A 16,055-nucleotide genomic window follows, 5' to 3' on the forward strand; every position below is an offset into this window, starting at 1 on the left:
CCCAAGCGCAGTCAGGGGTCAGCCAGCACAACGGGAGATGCTGGCCATCGTGAAATGCAGACACCTACCGAGACAGGGCACTGGAGCTGGAACCTCTCTGTCACTTGCTACCAGGCTTGCAGCTGCCACGCTGCCCAGACCTACAGACCTGGGGCAGGAGCTGACAGGATTTTGAGGGCAGCTACATAGAATGGGTTCGAAGCACTGCCCTGGCCAGAAGAGGGGGCGGCTTTGCTGACACAGTAATCCCTTGCCCTTCTCTCATGCCACCCCACACAGCTGGCTCTATCCCATGCACCCCTCTGCCCTTTCCAAACGCCTCCGAACTTCCAAGTGAACCAGGAAGCTTCACGCCACAGACACCCCGTCCCAATGATCTGTGCTGCAGTGCCCCAGCCATGGGCTCTTTGGGGCAGGGCCTCAGCTTGGCTGGCCAGTGCCAGCTCCCCCAGGCAGCGCCGGCATAGTCCACGGGGAGCCTTTCAAACGGGACCTGCAAAATACCTTCAGTTAACAGAGGGAGCGGGAGCCAAAGAGGGTTTGAAATGAACTAGTTTCTATTGTGCAACCCATGGGAGACTGTCCCATGGGTTCTCAGCCTGGGAGAGGTGGGGTCAGGACCAGGCACTGGGGGGGGGATCATGACCCCCTGGTCTTACCCATGCAGCTAACTGGGAGGGGGGCGGGGGCTGGCTAAATGCCAGCTGAATGACAGATAGGTCTCAGAGTGGATAGGGCCTTCTATGAAGAGATAACTGGCTCTGTGGATGAGGGGAAAGCAGTGGACATGTTGTTCCTTGACGTTAGCAAAGCTTTTGACGCAGTCTCCCACAGTATTCTTGCCAGCAAGTTAAAGTAGTATGGGCTGGATGAATGGACTGTAAGGTGGATAGAAAGTTGGCTAGATTGTCGGGTTCAACGGGTAGCGATCAATGGTTCCATGTCTAGTTGGCAGCCGGTATCAAGCAGAGTGCCCCAAGGGTCGGTCCTGGGGCCGGTTTTGTTCACTATCTTCATAAATGATCTGCAGGATGGTGTGGATTGCACCCTCAGCAAGTTTGCAGATGACACTAAACCGGGAGGAGAGGTAGATACACTGGAGGGTGGGGATAGGATACAGAGGGACCTAGGCAAATTAGAGGATTGGGCCAAAAGAAATCTGATGAGGTTCAACAAGGACAAGTGCAGAGTCCTGCACTTAGGATGGAAGAATCCCATGCACTGCTACAGACTAGGGACCGAGTAGCTAGGCAGCAGTTCTGCGGAAAAGGACCTAGGGGTTACAGTGGACGAGAAGCTGGATATGAGTCAGCAGTGTGCCCTTGTTGCCAAGAAGGCCAATGGCATTTTGGGATGTATATGTAGGGGCACTGCCAGCAGATCGAGGGACGTGATCATTCCCCTCTATTCAACATTGGTGAGGCCTCATCTGGAGTACTGTGTCCAGTTTTGGGCCCCACACTACAAGAAGGATGTGGAAAAATTGGAAAGCGTCCAGTGGAGGGCAACAAAAATGATTAGGGGACTGGAACACATGACTTATGAGGAGAGGCTGAGGGAACTGGGATTGTTTAGTCTGCGGAAGAGAAGAATGAGGGGGGATTTGATAGCTGCTTTCAACTACCTGAAAGGGGGTTCCAAAGAGGATGGCTCTAGACTGTTCTCAGTGGTAGCAGATGACAGAACGAGGAGTAATGGTCTCAAGTTGCAGTGGGGGAGGTTTAGGTTGGATATTAGGAAAAACTTTTTCACCAGGAGGGTGGTGAAACACTGGAATGTGTTACCAGGGAGGTGGTGGAATCTCCTTCCTTAGAAGTTTTTAAGGTCAGGCTTGACAAAGCCCTGGCTGGGATGATTTAGTCGGGGATCGGTCCTGCTTTCAGCAGGGGGTGGGACTAGATGACCTCCTGAGGTCCCTTCCAACCCTGATATTCTATGACGTCCATTACCGTCCCTGCTCTGCATCCACCTTAACCTTCATGTTCCATGCGTGAAGAGCTGAGCAGAGAGACCTATCTCCTACGGCGAAGCTTCGGGATGCTGCCTGGAAATACGAAGGCCTGACTGCCCTGCGTGGGGCTTCGTCCCTGCAGCAGGACCCACCTTCCTTGCCAAGCACATTCCAGCTCTGCTGTGTTGGTTTACCCAGCACTGTCCACCTAGCACCGTCACTAGGAAAAGGCAGGTCTATGTGATTGGGGACTCTTTACTGAGAAGAATAGATAGGCCTGTAACCAGAGCTGATCCAGAAAATAGGAGGGTGTGCTGTCTTCCGGGTGCTAAGATACGGGATGTAGACCTGAGGTTGAAAAGGATTCTAAAGGGAGCGGGAAAGAATCCCCTAATTATCCTTCATGTGGGAACAAATGATACGGCTAGATTCTCGCTGGAAAGTATTAAGGGAGACTATGCTAGGCTGGGGAGGACACTTAAGGAAATTGAGGCTCAGGTGATCTTTAGTGGGATTCTGCCTGTTCCTAGAGAAGGGCAACAAAGGTGTGACAAGATTATGACTATCAATAGATGGCTTAGGCAGTGGTGCTATAAGGAGGGCTTTGGGATGTATGGCCATTGGGAGGCATTCATGGATAGAGGACAGTTCTCTCGGGATGGACTTCATCTGAGTAGGGAAGGAAATAGACTTCTAGGATGGAGGCTGGCACAACTGATTAAGAGAGCTTTAAACTAGGAATTTGGGGGAGATGGTTGGGAGATGTCCAGGTAATCTCCACGCCAGAATTCAGCATAGAGTGGAAAGAAAATGAAGTAAGAGTGGATACAGCTGTAGGTAGGAGGAAGGGCAGTGTAGATACAAGTCTAATAGGTTATACTGGTAGTAAAATAACCGTGCCTAATAGGGTACAGAATGTGAGTGAGGCTAAACAGCAAAAATTAAGATGTTTGTACACTAATGCAAGGAGCCTAGGTAACAAAATGGAGGAACTAGAGTTACTGGTGCAGGAAGTGAAACCAGATATCATAGGTATAACAGAGACCTGGTGGAATAGTAGTCATGACTGGGCTACAGGTATTGAAGGGTATGTGCTGTTTAGGAAAGACCGAAATAAAGGTAAAGGTGGTGGAGTAGCACTGTATATCAATGATAAGATAGAATGTAAAGAAATAAGAAGCGATGAAATGGGTATGACTGAGTCTGTCTGGGCAAAAATTAAATTGGGGAAGAAAACTATTAGAGCCTCCCCTGGGATAGTGCTTGGGGTGTGCTATAGACCGCCGGGATCTAATTTGGATATGGATAGAGCCCTTTTTAATGTTTTTAATAAAGTAAATACTAATGGAAACTGTGTGATCATGGGAGACTTTAACTTCCCAGATATAGACTGGAGGACGAGTGCTAGTAATAATAATAGGGCTCAGATTTTCCTAGATGCGATAGCTGATGGATTCCTTCAGCAAGTAGTTGCTGAACCGACTAGAGGGGATGCCATTTTAGATTTGGTCTTGGTGAGTAATGAGGACCTCATAGAGGAAATGGTTGTAGGGGATAATCTTGGCTCAAGTGATCATGAGCTAATTCAGTTCAAACTGAATGGAAGGATTAACAAAAATAAATCTGCGACTAGGGTTTTTGATTTCAAAAGGGCTGACTTTCAAAAATTAAGGAAATTAGTTAGGGAAGTGGATTGGACTGAAGAATTTATGGGTTTAAAGGTAGAGCAGGCCTGGGATTATTTTAAATTAAAGCTGCAGAAGCTATCGGAAGCCTGCATCCCAAGAAAGGGGAAAAAAATTCATAGGCAGGAGTTGTAGACCAAGCTGGATGAGCAAGCATCTTAGAGAGGTAATTAAGAAAAAGCAGAAAGCATATAGGGAGTGGAAGAAGGGAGGGATCAGTAAGGCAAGCTACCTTATTGAGGTCAGAATATGTAGGGATAAAGTGAGACAGGCTAAAAGTCAAGTAGAGTTGGACCTTGCAAAGGGAATTAAAACCAATAGTAAAAGGTTCTATAGTCATATAAATAGAAAGAAAACAAAGAAAGAGGAAGTGGGACCGCTAAAAACTGAGGATGGAGTGGAGGTCAAGGATAATCTAGGCATGGCCCAATATCTAAACAAATACTTTGCCTCAGTCTTTAATAAGACTAAAGAGGATCTTAGGGATAATGGTAGCATGATAAATGGGAATGAGGATATGGAGGTAGACATCACCATATCTGAGGTAGAAGCGAAACTCAAACAGCTTAATGGGACTAAATCGGGGGGCCCAGATAATCTTCATCCAAGAATATTAAAGGAATTGGCACAAGAAATTGCAAGCCCATTAGCAAGAATTTTTAATGAATCTGTAAACTCAGGGGTTGTACCGTATGATTGGAGAATTGCTAACATAGTTCCTATTTTTAAGAAAGGGAAAAAAAGTGATCCAAGTAATTATAGGCCTGTTAGTTTGACATCTGTAGTATGCAAGGTCTTGGAAAAAATTTTGAAGGAGAAGGTAGTTAAGGACATTGAAGTCAATGGTAAATGGGACAAAATACAACATGGTTTTACAAAAGGTAGATCGTGCCAAACCAACCTGATCTCCTTCTTTGAGAAAGTAACAGATTTTTTAGATAAAGGAAACGCAGTGGATCTAATTTACTTAGATTTTAGTAAGGCGTTTGATACGGTGCCACATGGGGAATTATTAGTTAAATTGGATAAGATGGGCATCAATAGGAAAATTGAAAGGTGGATAGGGAATTGGTTAAAGGGGAGACTACAACGGGTCCTACTGAAAGGTGAACTGTCAAGTTGGAGGGAGGTTACCAGTGGAGTTCCTCAGGGATCGGTTTTGGGACCAATCTTATTTAATCTTTTTATTACTGACCTGGGCACAAAAAGTGGGAGTGTGCTAATAAAGTTTGCAGATGATACAAAGCTGGGAGGTATTGCTAATTTAGAGAAGGATAGGGATACCCTACAGGAGGATCTGGATGACCTTGTAAACTGGAGTAATAGGAATAGGATGAAATTTAATAGTGAGAAGTGTAAGGTCATGCATTTAGGGATTAATAACAAGAATTTTAGTTATAAGCTAGGGACGCATCAACTAGAAGTAACGGAGGAGGAAAAGGACCTTGGAGTATTGGTTGATCATAGGATGACTATGAGCTGCCAGTGTGATATGGCTGTGAAAAAAGCTAATGTCGTCTTGGGATGCATCAGGAGAGGTATTTCCAGTAGGGATAAGGAGGTCTTAGTACCGTTATATAAGGCACTGGTGAGACCTCACCTGGAGTACTGTGTGCAGTTCTGGTCTCCCATGTTTAAGAAGGATGAATTCAAACTGGAACAGGTACAGAGAAGGGCTACTAGGATGATCCGAGGAATGGAAAACTGGTCTTATGAAAGGAGACTCAGGGAGCTTGGCTTGTTTAGCCTAACTAAAAGAAGGTTGAGGGGAGATATGATTGCTCTCTATAAATATATCAGAGGGATAAATACCAGAGAGGGAGAGGAATTATTTAAACTCAGTACCAATGTGGACACAAGAACAAATGGATATAAACTGGCCACTAGGAAATTTAGATTAGAAATTAGACGAAGGTTTCTAACCATCAGAGGAGTGAAGTTTTGGAATAGCCTTCCGAGGGAAGTAGTGGGGGCAAAAGATCTATCTTGCTTTAAGATTAAACTCGATAAGTTTATGGAGGAGATGGTATGATGGGATAACATGGCTTTGGTAATTAAATATTCATGGTAAATAGGCCCAATGGCCTGTGATGGGTTTTAGATGGGGTAAGATCCAAGTTACCCGGGAAAGAATTTTCTGTAGTATCTGGCTGATGAATCTTGCCCATATGCTCAGGGTTTAGCTGATCGCCATATTTGGGGTCGGGAAGGAATTTTCCTCCAGGGCAGATTGGAAGGCCCTGGAGGTTTTTCGCCTTCCTCTGTAGCATGGGGCACGGATCACTTGCTGGAGGATTCTCTGCTCCTTGAGGTCTTTAAACTACAATTTGAGGACTTCAATAGCACAGATATAGGTGTGAGGTTTTTTTGTGGGAGTGGTGGGTGAAATTCTGTGGCCTGCGCTGTGCAGGAGGTCAGACTAGATGATCATAATGGTCCCTTCTGACCTAAATATCTATGAATCTATGAATCTATGAAACCTATGAGGGGTCAAACCTTGAGAGGTGCCCCACACCTACAATCCCACTGGCCCAGGATTCAGCCCCACGTAGGTGAAGAGATACATCACCAATTACTGAAATCCAGCTGCTGTGTTGGGGCATGGCAGTTGTTTAACGGCATAGAGCAGCCTAGCACAAGAGGTGGACAGTGGATCTGAAGCCAGGCAGAGGCACAGCTCATGTACCCATGTCAGAAGTCAACTGGGGCTAACACACCTGCTCCGACCAATCAAGATCACACGAGCAGTCAGGTCCTCGGTTTTACGTCCCATCTGACAGGAGACCTCGCCAGCTGCAAAGCCAGGGTGCCACTGACTCCATGGACAGCGCGTCTCCTAGTGAACTGGCAACATTTCCTGCAGCGCTCTGGATTTTTCTCGCAGGGTCTCCCAACCAAGTCCTAACCCTGATTAGCCGGAGAGATGCAACAAAGTCACAGCCTGACCTAGTGGGGTTACAGGGCCAACTGCAAGCTTGGGAGGAGAGAGAACTGAAGCCCCAAAATCTCTAGGTCTCATCACCTCCAAAAACATGCATCCACCTGTCATTCTGAAGTAGCAGAGGCTGGAAAACGGAGTTAAAGGACCAAGGGCATGAGCTGAATATGCCCCTTCCTCCCTTGGAGGATCCTTCTCCTACTCTAACAGCAAAGCAGGCAACTCCCACTGTTACCCTGGAGCCTGCTTCCAACACATGCCTCGTATCACATCTCGTCAGAGCTCGCTCCCAGCCACACTGCAGACGGGGGGCATCTGGTAGAGGGCAGAGAGCGTGTAACTGAAGGATGGCAGTGGGACAGCTGTCAGTGTGACCGAGGGCCAGGGAATTTCAGCCTATTCCAAACCCATGAGGTTGGGTTGCAATGGAGTCATGAGATCAAAGGGGAGGGACAAAGGGAAGCTACTTGGATATCCATGTTGCAGCCCTAGACTCAGCTCCTCCCATGCCTGTTAGAAGGGCAGAGGCAAGTGCTTGCATAGAGGGTGCTGAAAGGCAGCCTGCTCTGGGGTGGAGAGCAGCAGCCAACCAGCACACTGGATACTATTCTTTCATAAGCACCGTGGGATCTTCGATGCTCATGCAGAGCAGGCAGGACTGTGGGTTTACCATCGAGCTATCTGGACAATAGCCTGGGGGTGCTGTGGGCATAACTCAGGCCACCACAATACCAAATAAAAGCCAGCTGCTGCATAGACTTAAGGAGGCGAACCCAGTGGTTTGGGTTAGGACCATCTCCATTGCCGTGCTGCCACGCCTGGGGATTCTTCTGCAGCCACCCAGAGCCCTGGCATCAGAATCTCTCCCATACACGGAGCCCTTCGGCTCCCAAGGTTAAACAGTCACTGCTGCTCATAGTAGCTACAATCCTGGGAGTCTGAGAGCCACAATTTAAAGCCACCAAGATTTCTGGGACACCAGCAAGGCAGAGTGCAGACAAAGCTGCAGGCTCAGAGTGCCATCTGGTGGCCCCCCAAGCATTACACAGCACGTGACAGGCAGGGAGATTTGCAGGCAGCTGACCTTGAGTGAGGACAGGCAAGCTCATTGCAGAGGCTGATGAACGGTGGATGCATGGTGCTGCTGGGAGAACTGCGGCGTGTTCCCCATCCTAACCTCAACTCTGACTGCGAGTGAAACCAATCACCTAGAAAACTGAGGTCCTGCCTTGTCCTGTGAGAGCAGGAAAGATCCCAAGGCATTTTACATCAGCACCCTTTGCCAAAACTCCTCCCAGTGCAGCGTGTTGTGCACCTGGCTGTCGCACTCCTCCCCAGAAGTGATTGCATTTCAGTGGTGCTGTACGTAAAGACTGTAGGCACTTTGGGAGCCTACACCAGTGCAAGTCACTGTGACCTCTTTTCTCCAAAGCTGGCCAATAAACACCCCACTACAGCAAGTGATCCACAAAAGGTACACTGGAAATATCTAATTACTACCTGTATTACAGTAGCAGCTAGGGCCCTGATCTTGGTTGGGGCTTCTATCACACTAGGCACCCTACAGACCCAAAGTTGAGAAAGTCCCCGCCCCAAAGCACTTACAGTCTAAATAGACAAGAGATGTCAGATGGAACAAGGCCATCCAGCAGCTCAGTGGCAGAGCTGGGAATAGAAGCCACGTCTCCAGTCCATTAAACTCTACCCATTAAACCACACAGTCCTGAATACAGGATGGTCCATTCTGAATCTTTTTTTTTTTTTTTGGGGGGGGGGGGGGGGGGGGGGCAGGGGGGGGAGGACATGCTCAGAGGCAAAGGGACATGCAAATGTTTTTATAGATTTTTGCAGGCAAAAAATCAACACAATTGAGCTCTGAACAGGTGACCCAGGACAAGTTAACAAGAGGCGTCTGCCACACGCAAGGTGGCCAAGAACATACAGACTGCCATAAAGTCACTGAGTCACAAGAAGCATGCAAAGAGAACTGCAAGGAAACTATCAACGGCCCCATTTTGAGGCAGGTGACAGACATCAGGCCACAGAAATTCACCTGGATTCAGACTCTTTTAATAAACAAACACTATTTATTATTTTTAAGAGCTCTTTCGTGCTGCCTTGACTCATATCCAGTGCTTCCCACATACTAATTTTCAACCACAAATCCTTTTTAAGCCACACCTGTCATCCCGAGGACTGATATCCTGGGGCTAACAACAGCATCTGGCACCGATCCATAGCAACCAGGAGAAAGAGCACACAAATGCCATTGAGAGATGGTGGAGCAGCAACCGGGGGAGATGGCAGGGTCACCCTCACCTGCCAAGACATGGCTAACAAGAGACTTTAACTAGAGAAAGCCCTGGAGGAATGCACCTAGACAGACCCAGCAGGACAGCAGCTCATCCCAGAGGCAGAGGCTCTGAGTGGAGTCTAAGGAGCTGCCCATGAATGCATGGAGGGCGGGAGATCCAGCTGTTTGCAGAGGCTCACGGCTTTCCAACCTCCCATCCCCCAGCAGCTCCAGAGACACTGTTCCTAGCACGGACCAATACAGGGGCTTGAGATGTGTGGGCCTCCTCCTCTTGGCTCCCCTCCTGAGCACCTGCACAACGTCCCATCCCACTGCCACCGCTCTCTGCTTCCCGTTCAGTGTCGCACTGCAAGATACGGAGCTGCACGTCCCCCCAGGCAGGTTGGGAGGACATGTCCCAGCCCACCCATTGCCCACTGGTTCAATGGGAACCCCACAGCGCAGCTCGCTACAACCCCCAAATCTGCATTGCCACAGAGAAGGCAGGCCTCCCCCACTCATCCCATGCAGCTCCCTGAGCCGTTAGCGAGCCGGGGGAAGCAGTGGAAAAGGGAGAGGCAGTGTTGTTATTTACATAGCACGCCGGGCACACCCGGCCAGTTACCTTTTGATGACCGTGGCGGGGGTTCGAGCGCGACCCAGGCACTCCAGAGCGGCTGCGTAGCAGCTGAGATTGGGCTTCAGGCCAGCTTCCTCCAGCATGAAGAAGAGCCGGCCAATCTGGTTCAAGGAGCCCTGAGAAGAGAAGGGAGAGGGATCAATTCAAGCTCCAAGCCCCTCCATTTCTCTTCCAGATTAAACCTGATTCGTTCTGAACCCAGGCACTGAATGGTTCCACCATCGAATGGCTCCAAGGGGCCCTGCATGAGCCAAGCGTGGTGGGTCTCAGACTAGTCCCAGTGGGCATTACAACTGGCAGCAACTCACAAACCACCATCCCAACTGGCCTCATTCTGGCCCCAGTGGTGACAGACTGAAAGGGCATTGGAGCCCCGGTTCCCCCTCACCCCTTCCAGTCCAGCCAGAGCTGAGACACATTGAGTGGCTGTGTGCGGGAGGCACACAATCTGCCACTCCCCATGCTGTACCAGCGCCAAGGACCCAGTCCCCACAGCTGGCAAGCCGCTCCTTCCCATCAGGGCTGAATTCCGGAACACTTCAACCTCTGTGGCCACTCAGTAAAAGATCTAAGGGTGGCAATTTTGCAACAGAAAAGCTTCAAAAACAGACTCCAGCGAGAAACTGCTGAGCTTGAATTAATATGTAAACTAGATACCATTAACTTGGGTTTGAATAGAGACTGGGAGCGGCTGGGTCATTACACAGACTGAATCTATTTCCTTAAGTTACATACCCTCACACCTTCTTGTCAACTGTCTAAATGACAGGTTTCAGAGTAGCAGCCGTGTTAGTCTGTATTCGCAAAAAGAACAGGAGTACTTGTGGCACCTTAGAGACGAACCAATTTATTTGAGCATAAGCTTTCGTGAGCTACAGCTCACTTCATCCGATGCATCTGACGAAGTGAGCTGTAGTTCACGAAAGCTTGTGCTCAAATAAATTGGTTAGTCTCTAAGGTGCCACAAGTACTCCTTTTCTTTTCACTTAAGGTGAGCTATTACCAGCAGGAGAGCGGGGGGGTGACGACCTTTTGTAGTGATAATCAAGGTGGGCCATTTCCAGGAGTTGACAAGAACGTCTGAGGAACAGTGGGCGGGGGGGAGGAGGGAGTGGGAGATAAACATGGGGAAATAGTTTTACTTTGTGTAATGACCCACCCACTCCCAGTCTCTATTCAAGCCTAAGTTAATTGTGTCCAGTTTGCAAATTAATTCCAATTCAGCAGTCTCTCGTTGGAGTCTGTTTTTGAAGTCTTTTTGTCCTAATATTGCGACTTTTAGGTCTGTAATTGAGTGACCAGAAAGATTGAAGTGTTCTCCGATTGGTTTATGAATGTTATAATTCTTGACATCTGATTTGTGTCCATTTATTCTTTTACGTAGAGACTGTCCTGTCTGACTAAATGGGCCATCTTGATTATCACTACAAAAGTTTTTTTTCTCCTGCTGATAATAACTCAAAAAGGTGTCGTCGTCGTCCCCGCCGGTAATAACTCACCTTAAGTGATCACTCTGGTTACGGTGTGTAGGGTAACACCCATTGTTTCATGTTCTCTATGTATATAAATCTCCCCACTGTATTTTCCACTGAATGCATCCCATGAAGTGAGCTGTAGCTCACGAAAGCTTATGCTCAAATAAATTTGTTAGTCTAAGGTGCCACCAGTATTCCTGTTCTTTTTGTGAATACAGACTAACACGGCTGCTACTCTGAAACCTAGCCTCTCACAGTTTGTATGGTAACTTCCAACTTATCTGTATATATATCTTATTATATGTTCCATTCTATGCAGCCGATGAAGTGAGCTGTAGCTCAGGAAAGCTTATGCTCTAATAAATTTGTTAGTCTCTAAGGTGCCCCAAGTACTCCTGTTCTTTTTGCGGATACAGACTAACACAGCTGCTACTCAGAAACCCACCTGAGTTAATTACTCCCAAGGTTAAAAAAAAAACATCTAGTTTTGTCCAATTTAAATTGAATTTTTTGATTTTGCTATTTAAATTGTTTTCTTTTTAAAAATAAACCTGTTTAAAATTAAATCTGAATTTAATACAAAATATGTTAAGGCCTGAACTTATTACAATCTCTTAAAATATTTAAATAAGAAATTAATATGCTAAATCCATGAGCCTCTATCAGAAATTTTGAGTGAAAGGCTGCTTTTCTATATAAAGAAAAAAGTAGGGGGCAAACATCTAACGTTTTTGGTCAAGCTTTAAAAATATGGCACAATAAGTCATATCCTGTATTAAGGGCTTGTTTTGTTTAATGAAAATAAATTTGATATGCTGTTGTGTGTGTTTAATTAAATTTCAGTTATCATCCTAACGCAGCTTGACACAAATCATGAGCAAAAAGTTGATTATCTAGTAAATAAGCAATGCATCACTTTTCTAACATACTAAAAACATACAATTAATTAATAAGAATCTGAAAATATGTGATATAATTGATTAGATAAACGTATATCATTATAGTGTACCCACCTAGGTAGCAAAAACATGTACCAAATCTAGCGTCAAGGCTCTATTTTGTTCTCAGTTAGAATGTTTTAATGGTTATATCAACCAATGAGAACGCACCTTTCTTTAGAAAATAACTGAAGTACAAACGGAAAAGTTGATTAAAATCGATGATTTAAATCGAGGCTTCCCACTTGATGATTTAAATCAATCCCCCCCGATTGCACCATTTCAATAATGAATTAATATGATCAAATGGCTCAGAAAACTCCACCCTGAGAAACACGCCATCCCCCGTTCAAAACAGACGCGTGGGCCTGGCTCAAGGGTGCGTGCTGAAACGAGATGCAATCATGCCCGGGCTGGGCTCCCTGCAGGGATCGAACCTGGGACCTCCGGATCTAAAAGTAGGCAGCTACAGCTTGCGCCATTAGCTCAAACATCTATGTGTGCTGCGGCCACTGGAGGAGGAGCGCCCCCATCACACCAGCCTGGGTTACCGGGATAAGGTACCTTTTTAGCCCAGCCGTGCATGAGGATGTCATACATCTTGATGCCCAGCAGCTTCCTCCTGGCATGGGAGCGGTGGTAGAACATCAGGCACTGCTGGGCCCTCTCGGGCTGGCGGAGGAAGAGGCAGCTCTCCAGGAAGGACATGATGAGGAGCTGAATGCTCCCATACTTGTTGCCCTCCTTGTCTTCCAGACGCGGCCTGGGTTCCCACTGCACCATCGGCCCTTCTAGCTCCCCCATCTCGGGCAATTCCTCCAGCCTGCTGCATTCATATCCCTGCTCAGCACAGGGGCTGGCAGGGGAGCCCAGCTTGGGAGGGCCCCGGGCAGGAACCACCGCAGCCCTGGGGCTTTCACGGAAGGTCTTGGATTTGCCGGACACCTTTGGATTTGTCCCTCCCTTTGGGGGAACGGCTTTGGCCCGGCCTTGGCTCTCTTTGGCTCCAGCATCCTTGCCTGGCTCCAAGACTGGCGTGCTAGTTCGTTCTGTACCACGGGGTGAGGCAGCCGAGGAGAATTTCTGCTCCAGCTTCAACTGTCTCTTATGCTTGATCCATTTCTCCTTTTTCAGCTTTTCAACCCAGCGGCTGGGCTGGGACGTGCCCCCAGAAGAGGAGACGCCCCCATCCCTGACTTTCGGAGCAGGCTCCTTCCCTGCTGGGCTTGGTGCAGGACGCTGGAAGCTGCTCTTCCGCAGCGGGGCAACGTCCACTCGGTCGACTGTCACCTCCGAGACGTTATCAGCCTGGAGCTGCTTGACGCGAGCCTCCAGCACTGCCAGAGAAAACACGCCAGAGAGCGAACAGGGAATTAAAGGGAACATGGTCACTGTAGACAGTCTTCCATCCATGTCCTTCCCACACCAATCAAGCATCTCGTCGCTCCCCACACACCCCAGCTTCTTAGCTTGACACTCTTTTTTGACACAAGTGAGTTATCCCTCCCCACCTCGGTGAGGCAAGTGTGATCCCCAGCTCTTACTGAAGGAAAGTGACTTGGCCAAGGTGCCCCAGTGGGCAAAGACAGATAGCCTTGACCCCCTAGAGCGGTGTTTCCCAGCAGTGGGTCCTGCCTTACCAGGGGGTGGCTAGAAGGTTGCCACATCCAGAGCCAGATTAATCCATCACTGGGCCCTGACTTAGGCAAGCCCGCCTTGCACTCACCCTGCAGTGGCAGCTCCTGTCCTGCGGGGCTAGGCCAAACCTGAGCGGCACTGCAACCCCCCATGCCAGGTCAGGATGCCTGGAGCAGGGAGCCAGGCCCAGCCCCGCAGCTGCTGCTGTGGGAGAAGCAGAGGGGGAATGAGGGGCAGGTTTGCTCTCCAACTCCAACCCCCACCCTGGGGGATCCCGTCCACACCAGGCCAGGATTAGGGTTGCAAGGCTGGGGCTGCATATAAGTAATGGTGGATCACAAAAAAAAAAAGACCAAAGGCAGTTGGTGGTTCGCCGTACCAAACAGTTGGGAACCACTGCACTACGAGAAGCATTTGCAACCACCCTCCCCCTCCTTACGGCTAGATGGGAGGGCTCCCCAACTTTGCCCCACTGTAACTTGGGGTCACAGCAGGGAAGAGGCTGAGAACCCCTGCAACATAGCACACCTCAAACCTGACATCAACGTATGGGCTGGCCAGCAGGTGAAGTTGGCTGAAGGATTCTTCCCACTGCCACAGGGGCATTTTCCCCCAAGCTACAGGTCTCCACATACACCCTACTCACCAGGAAACCCAAACTGCTCTGGGAGGGGGAAGGGGGGGGGGAAGACTCTTATGGGAACAGATGCCTTTGGTTCTCCCCCGCATTTCCGACTTACCCTCCAGCAGCTCAGCCCTCCCACAGGCGCCTCTCCTCCTGGCCTCCTCCTTTGCGCTGGCTGAGGAGTAATTTCTCATCATGGTCCATCTTCCTGCAGCGAAAAGGGACAATGAGGGCGAGGTGGAAGAGATGGATGGAGTCACTGCTCTGCCCACGAGATGACCTCTGGGGGTCCCTTCCCGCCCAGCATTTCAGTGATTCCCTGTACGCCCCTTCGAACATGGCTGGATGGAGGCACAGCTCAGACACATGCACATGGAGGCCCCCCCCGGCTCCATGCACGTGCCCCACTGGGCATCGAGACGCCCCAGCAGCACAGGGACAGGACAGCAGCTGCAGCAGCCGAGTGGAGAACCAGCCTCCCGGGCTGCTCCCCAAAGGACCCTGCCGCTTCAGAGGAAGGGGAGCCCCTTCCCCATTATGGGGACTGTGCAAAGGAGACTGAAAACTGCCCGACCCCCGAGGAGCAGCTCGTGCCCCAATCACACACCCCGTCCCCAGCATGGCGATCAACGAGGGGATGGGGGGGGATCCCCAGCATGGCTATCAACGAGGGGATGGGATAAGGGGGGGGATCCCCTCCCGGTGCTGTTAAGGGGCAACGGGGAAAGGGGCAGGGACTCAGTGGCCCCCACTGTCTTCTATACCTTGGATTTGGGAACACACCTTCACCGCGCTGCTGGGAGGGAGGGGGCTGAGCCCCCTCTGGTTCCGTGCCCGTTGGGGGGGGAGGGGGCGCCGGGGGGTTCAGCCCCCCCGGCCCCGTGCCCGTTGGGGGGGGAGGGTGGCGCGGGGGGGTTCAGCTCCCCCCCCGGCTCCGTGCCCGTTGGCGGGGGAAGGGAGTGCAGAGGGTTCAGCTCCCCCCCCGGCCCCTTGCCCGTTGGGGGGGGGGAGGGTGGCGCGTGGGGGGCTCAGCCCCCCCCCGGCCCCTTGCCCGTTGGGGGGGGAGGGGGGCGCGGGGGGGGTTCAGCTCCCCCTCCGGCTCCGTGCCCTTTGGGGGGGACGGGAGGGGGGGCTCAGCTCCCCCCCCGGCTCCGTGCCCGTTGGGGGGGGGAGGGGAGGGGGGTCTCAGCCCCCCCGCTCCGTCTGGACCCGCCGTTACCTGGGCCCCGCAGCCAGCCCGGGCCCCGGCCCAGCAGCGCCGCCCGCAGCCTCAGCACCCGCCACATGCCCCCGGCCACGCTAGGCCGCCATCCCTCCCTCCGTCCCTCCGCTCCTCGCCGCCGGCCCCACCGCGCACGCGCCAGCCGCACCGCCCGCCGGGGGCTGTAGTTCACCGCCCGACCCCACCCGCGGGCACCGCGGAACTACATGTCCCGGCGTGCACCGCGCCGCGGCACGGACCCGGCGGGGCTGTCTCCGGCGCTGGAGACTCCAACTCCCAGGATGCAGTGCAGGGTCGGGGGGCGCCCTTTGGCGCCCTCTGGTGGCCTGCGCTGGGAGCGCAGGGCACTGCCTGTGACCCTCTCCCGTGGCAGCTGCTGCTGCCTGCCCTCCTCTGCCCCTGTGTCCTCCTGCTGCTTTGAGATCCTGGCATGGCTGGTGCTGCTCGCAGGGCAGTCACGGTTCCTGCTTGCTACCCTGCCCTTTCCCCCTCAGCCGCCCTCCTCCTCGGTCCGGGCTGCTCCTCCTCTGATCCGTTTCGCTCTCACCCGCCCCGGCCGGCCCGCGGTCACGCCGGGCACCCTCGGCAGGTCGCTTCGGTTCAAACCCGGGGTTGTAGTTCCATTAGCGAGAAGGGAAGAGGGCAGGAGT

General features: G+C 50.9%; 1 protein-coding gene across 5 annotated transcripts in view; it reads right to left on the bottom strand.

The window, feature by feature from the left end:
• The window catches only part of POLRMT (RNA polymerase mitochondrial), a 40,090-nt gene that overhangs the window by 22,289 nt on the left and 1,746 nt on the right, over positions 1 to 16,055 (bottom strand). For 2 of the 5 annotated variants that reach the window (XM_043535806.1, XM_043535805.1), the window contains exons 2-4: positions 14,299 to 14,391; positions 12,485 to 13,257; positions 9,493 to 9,623 (exon numbers count right to left, since the gene is read on the bottom strand). In XM_043535806.1, the coding sequence (XP_043391741.1) occupies positions 9,493 to 9,623; positions 12,485 to 13,257; positions 14,299 to 14,391 (997 nt within the window). Of the gene's footprint in view, positions 1 to 9,492; positions 9,624 to 12,484; positions 13,258 to 13,646; positions 13,736 to 14,298; positions 14,392 to 15,402; positions 15,518 to 16,055 lie in introns of those variants that run through there. The other 3 variants (XM_037885478.2, XM_043535804.1, XM_043535807.1) reach the window with 3 other exon arrangements.

Source organism: Chelonia mydas, chromosome 25 (assembly GCF_015237465.2).
Source record: "Chelonia mydas isolate rCheMyd1 chromosome 25, rCheMyd1.pri.v2, whole genome shotgun sequence".
Classification (NCBI taxonomy): domain Eukaryota; kingdom Metazoa; phylum Chordata; order Testudines; family Cheloniidae; genus Chelonia; species Chelonia mydas.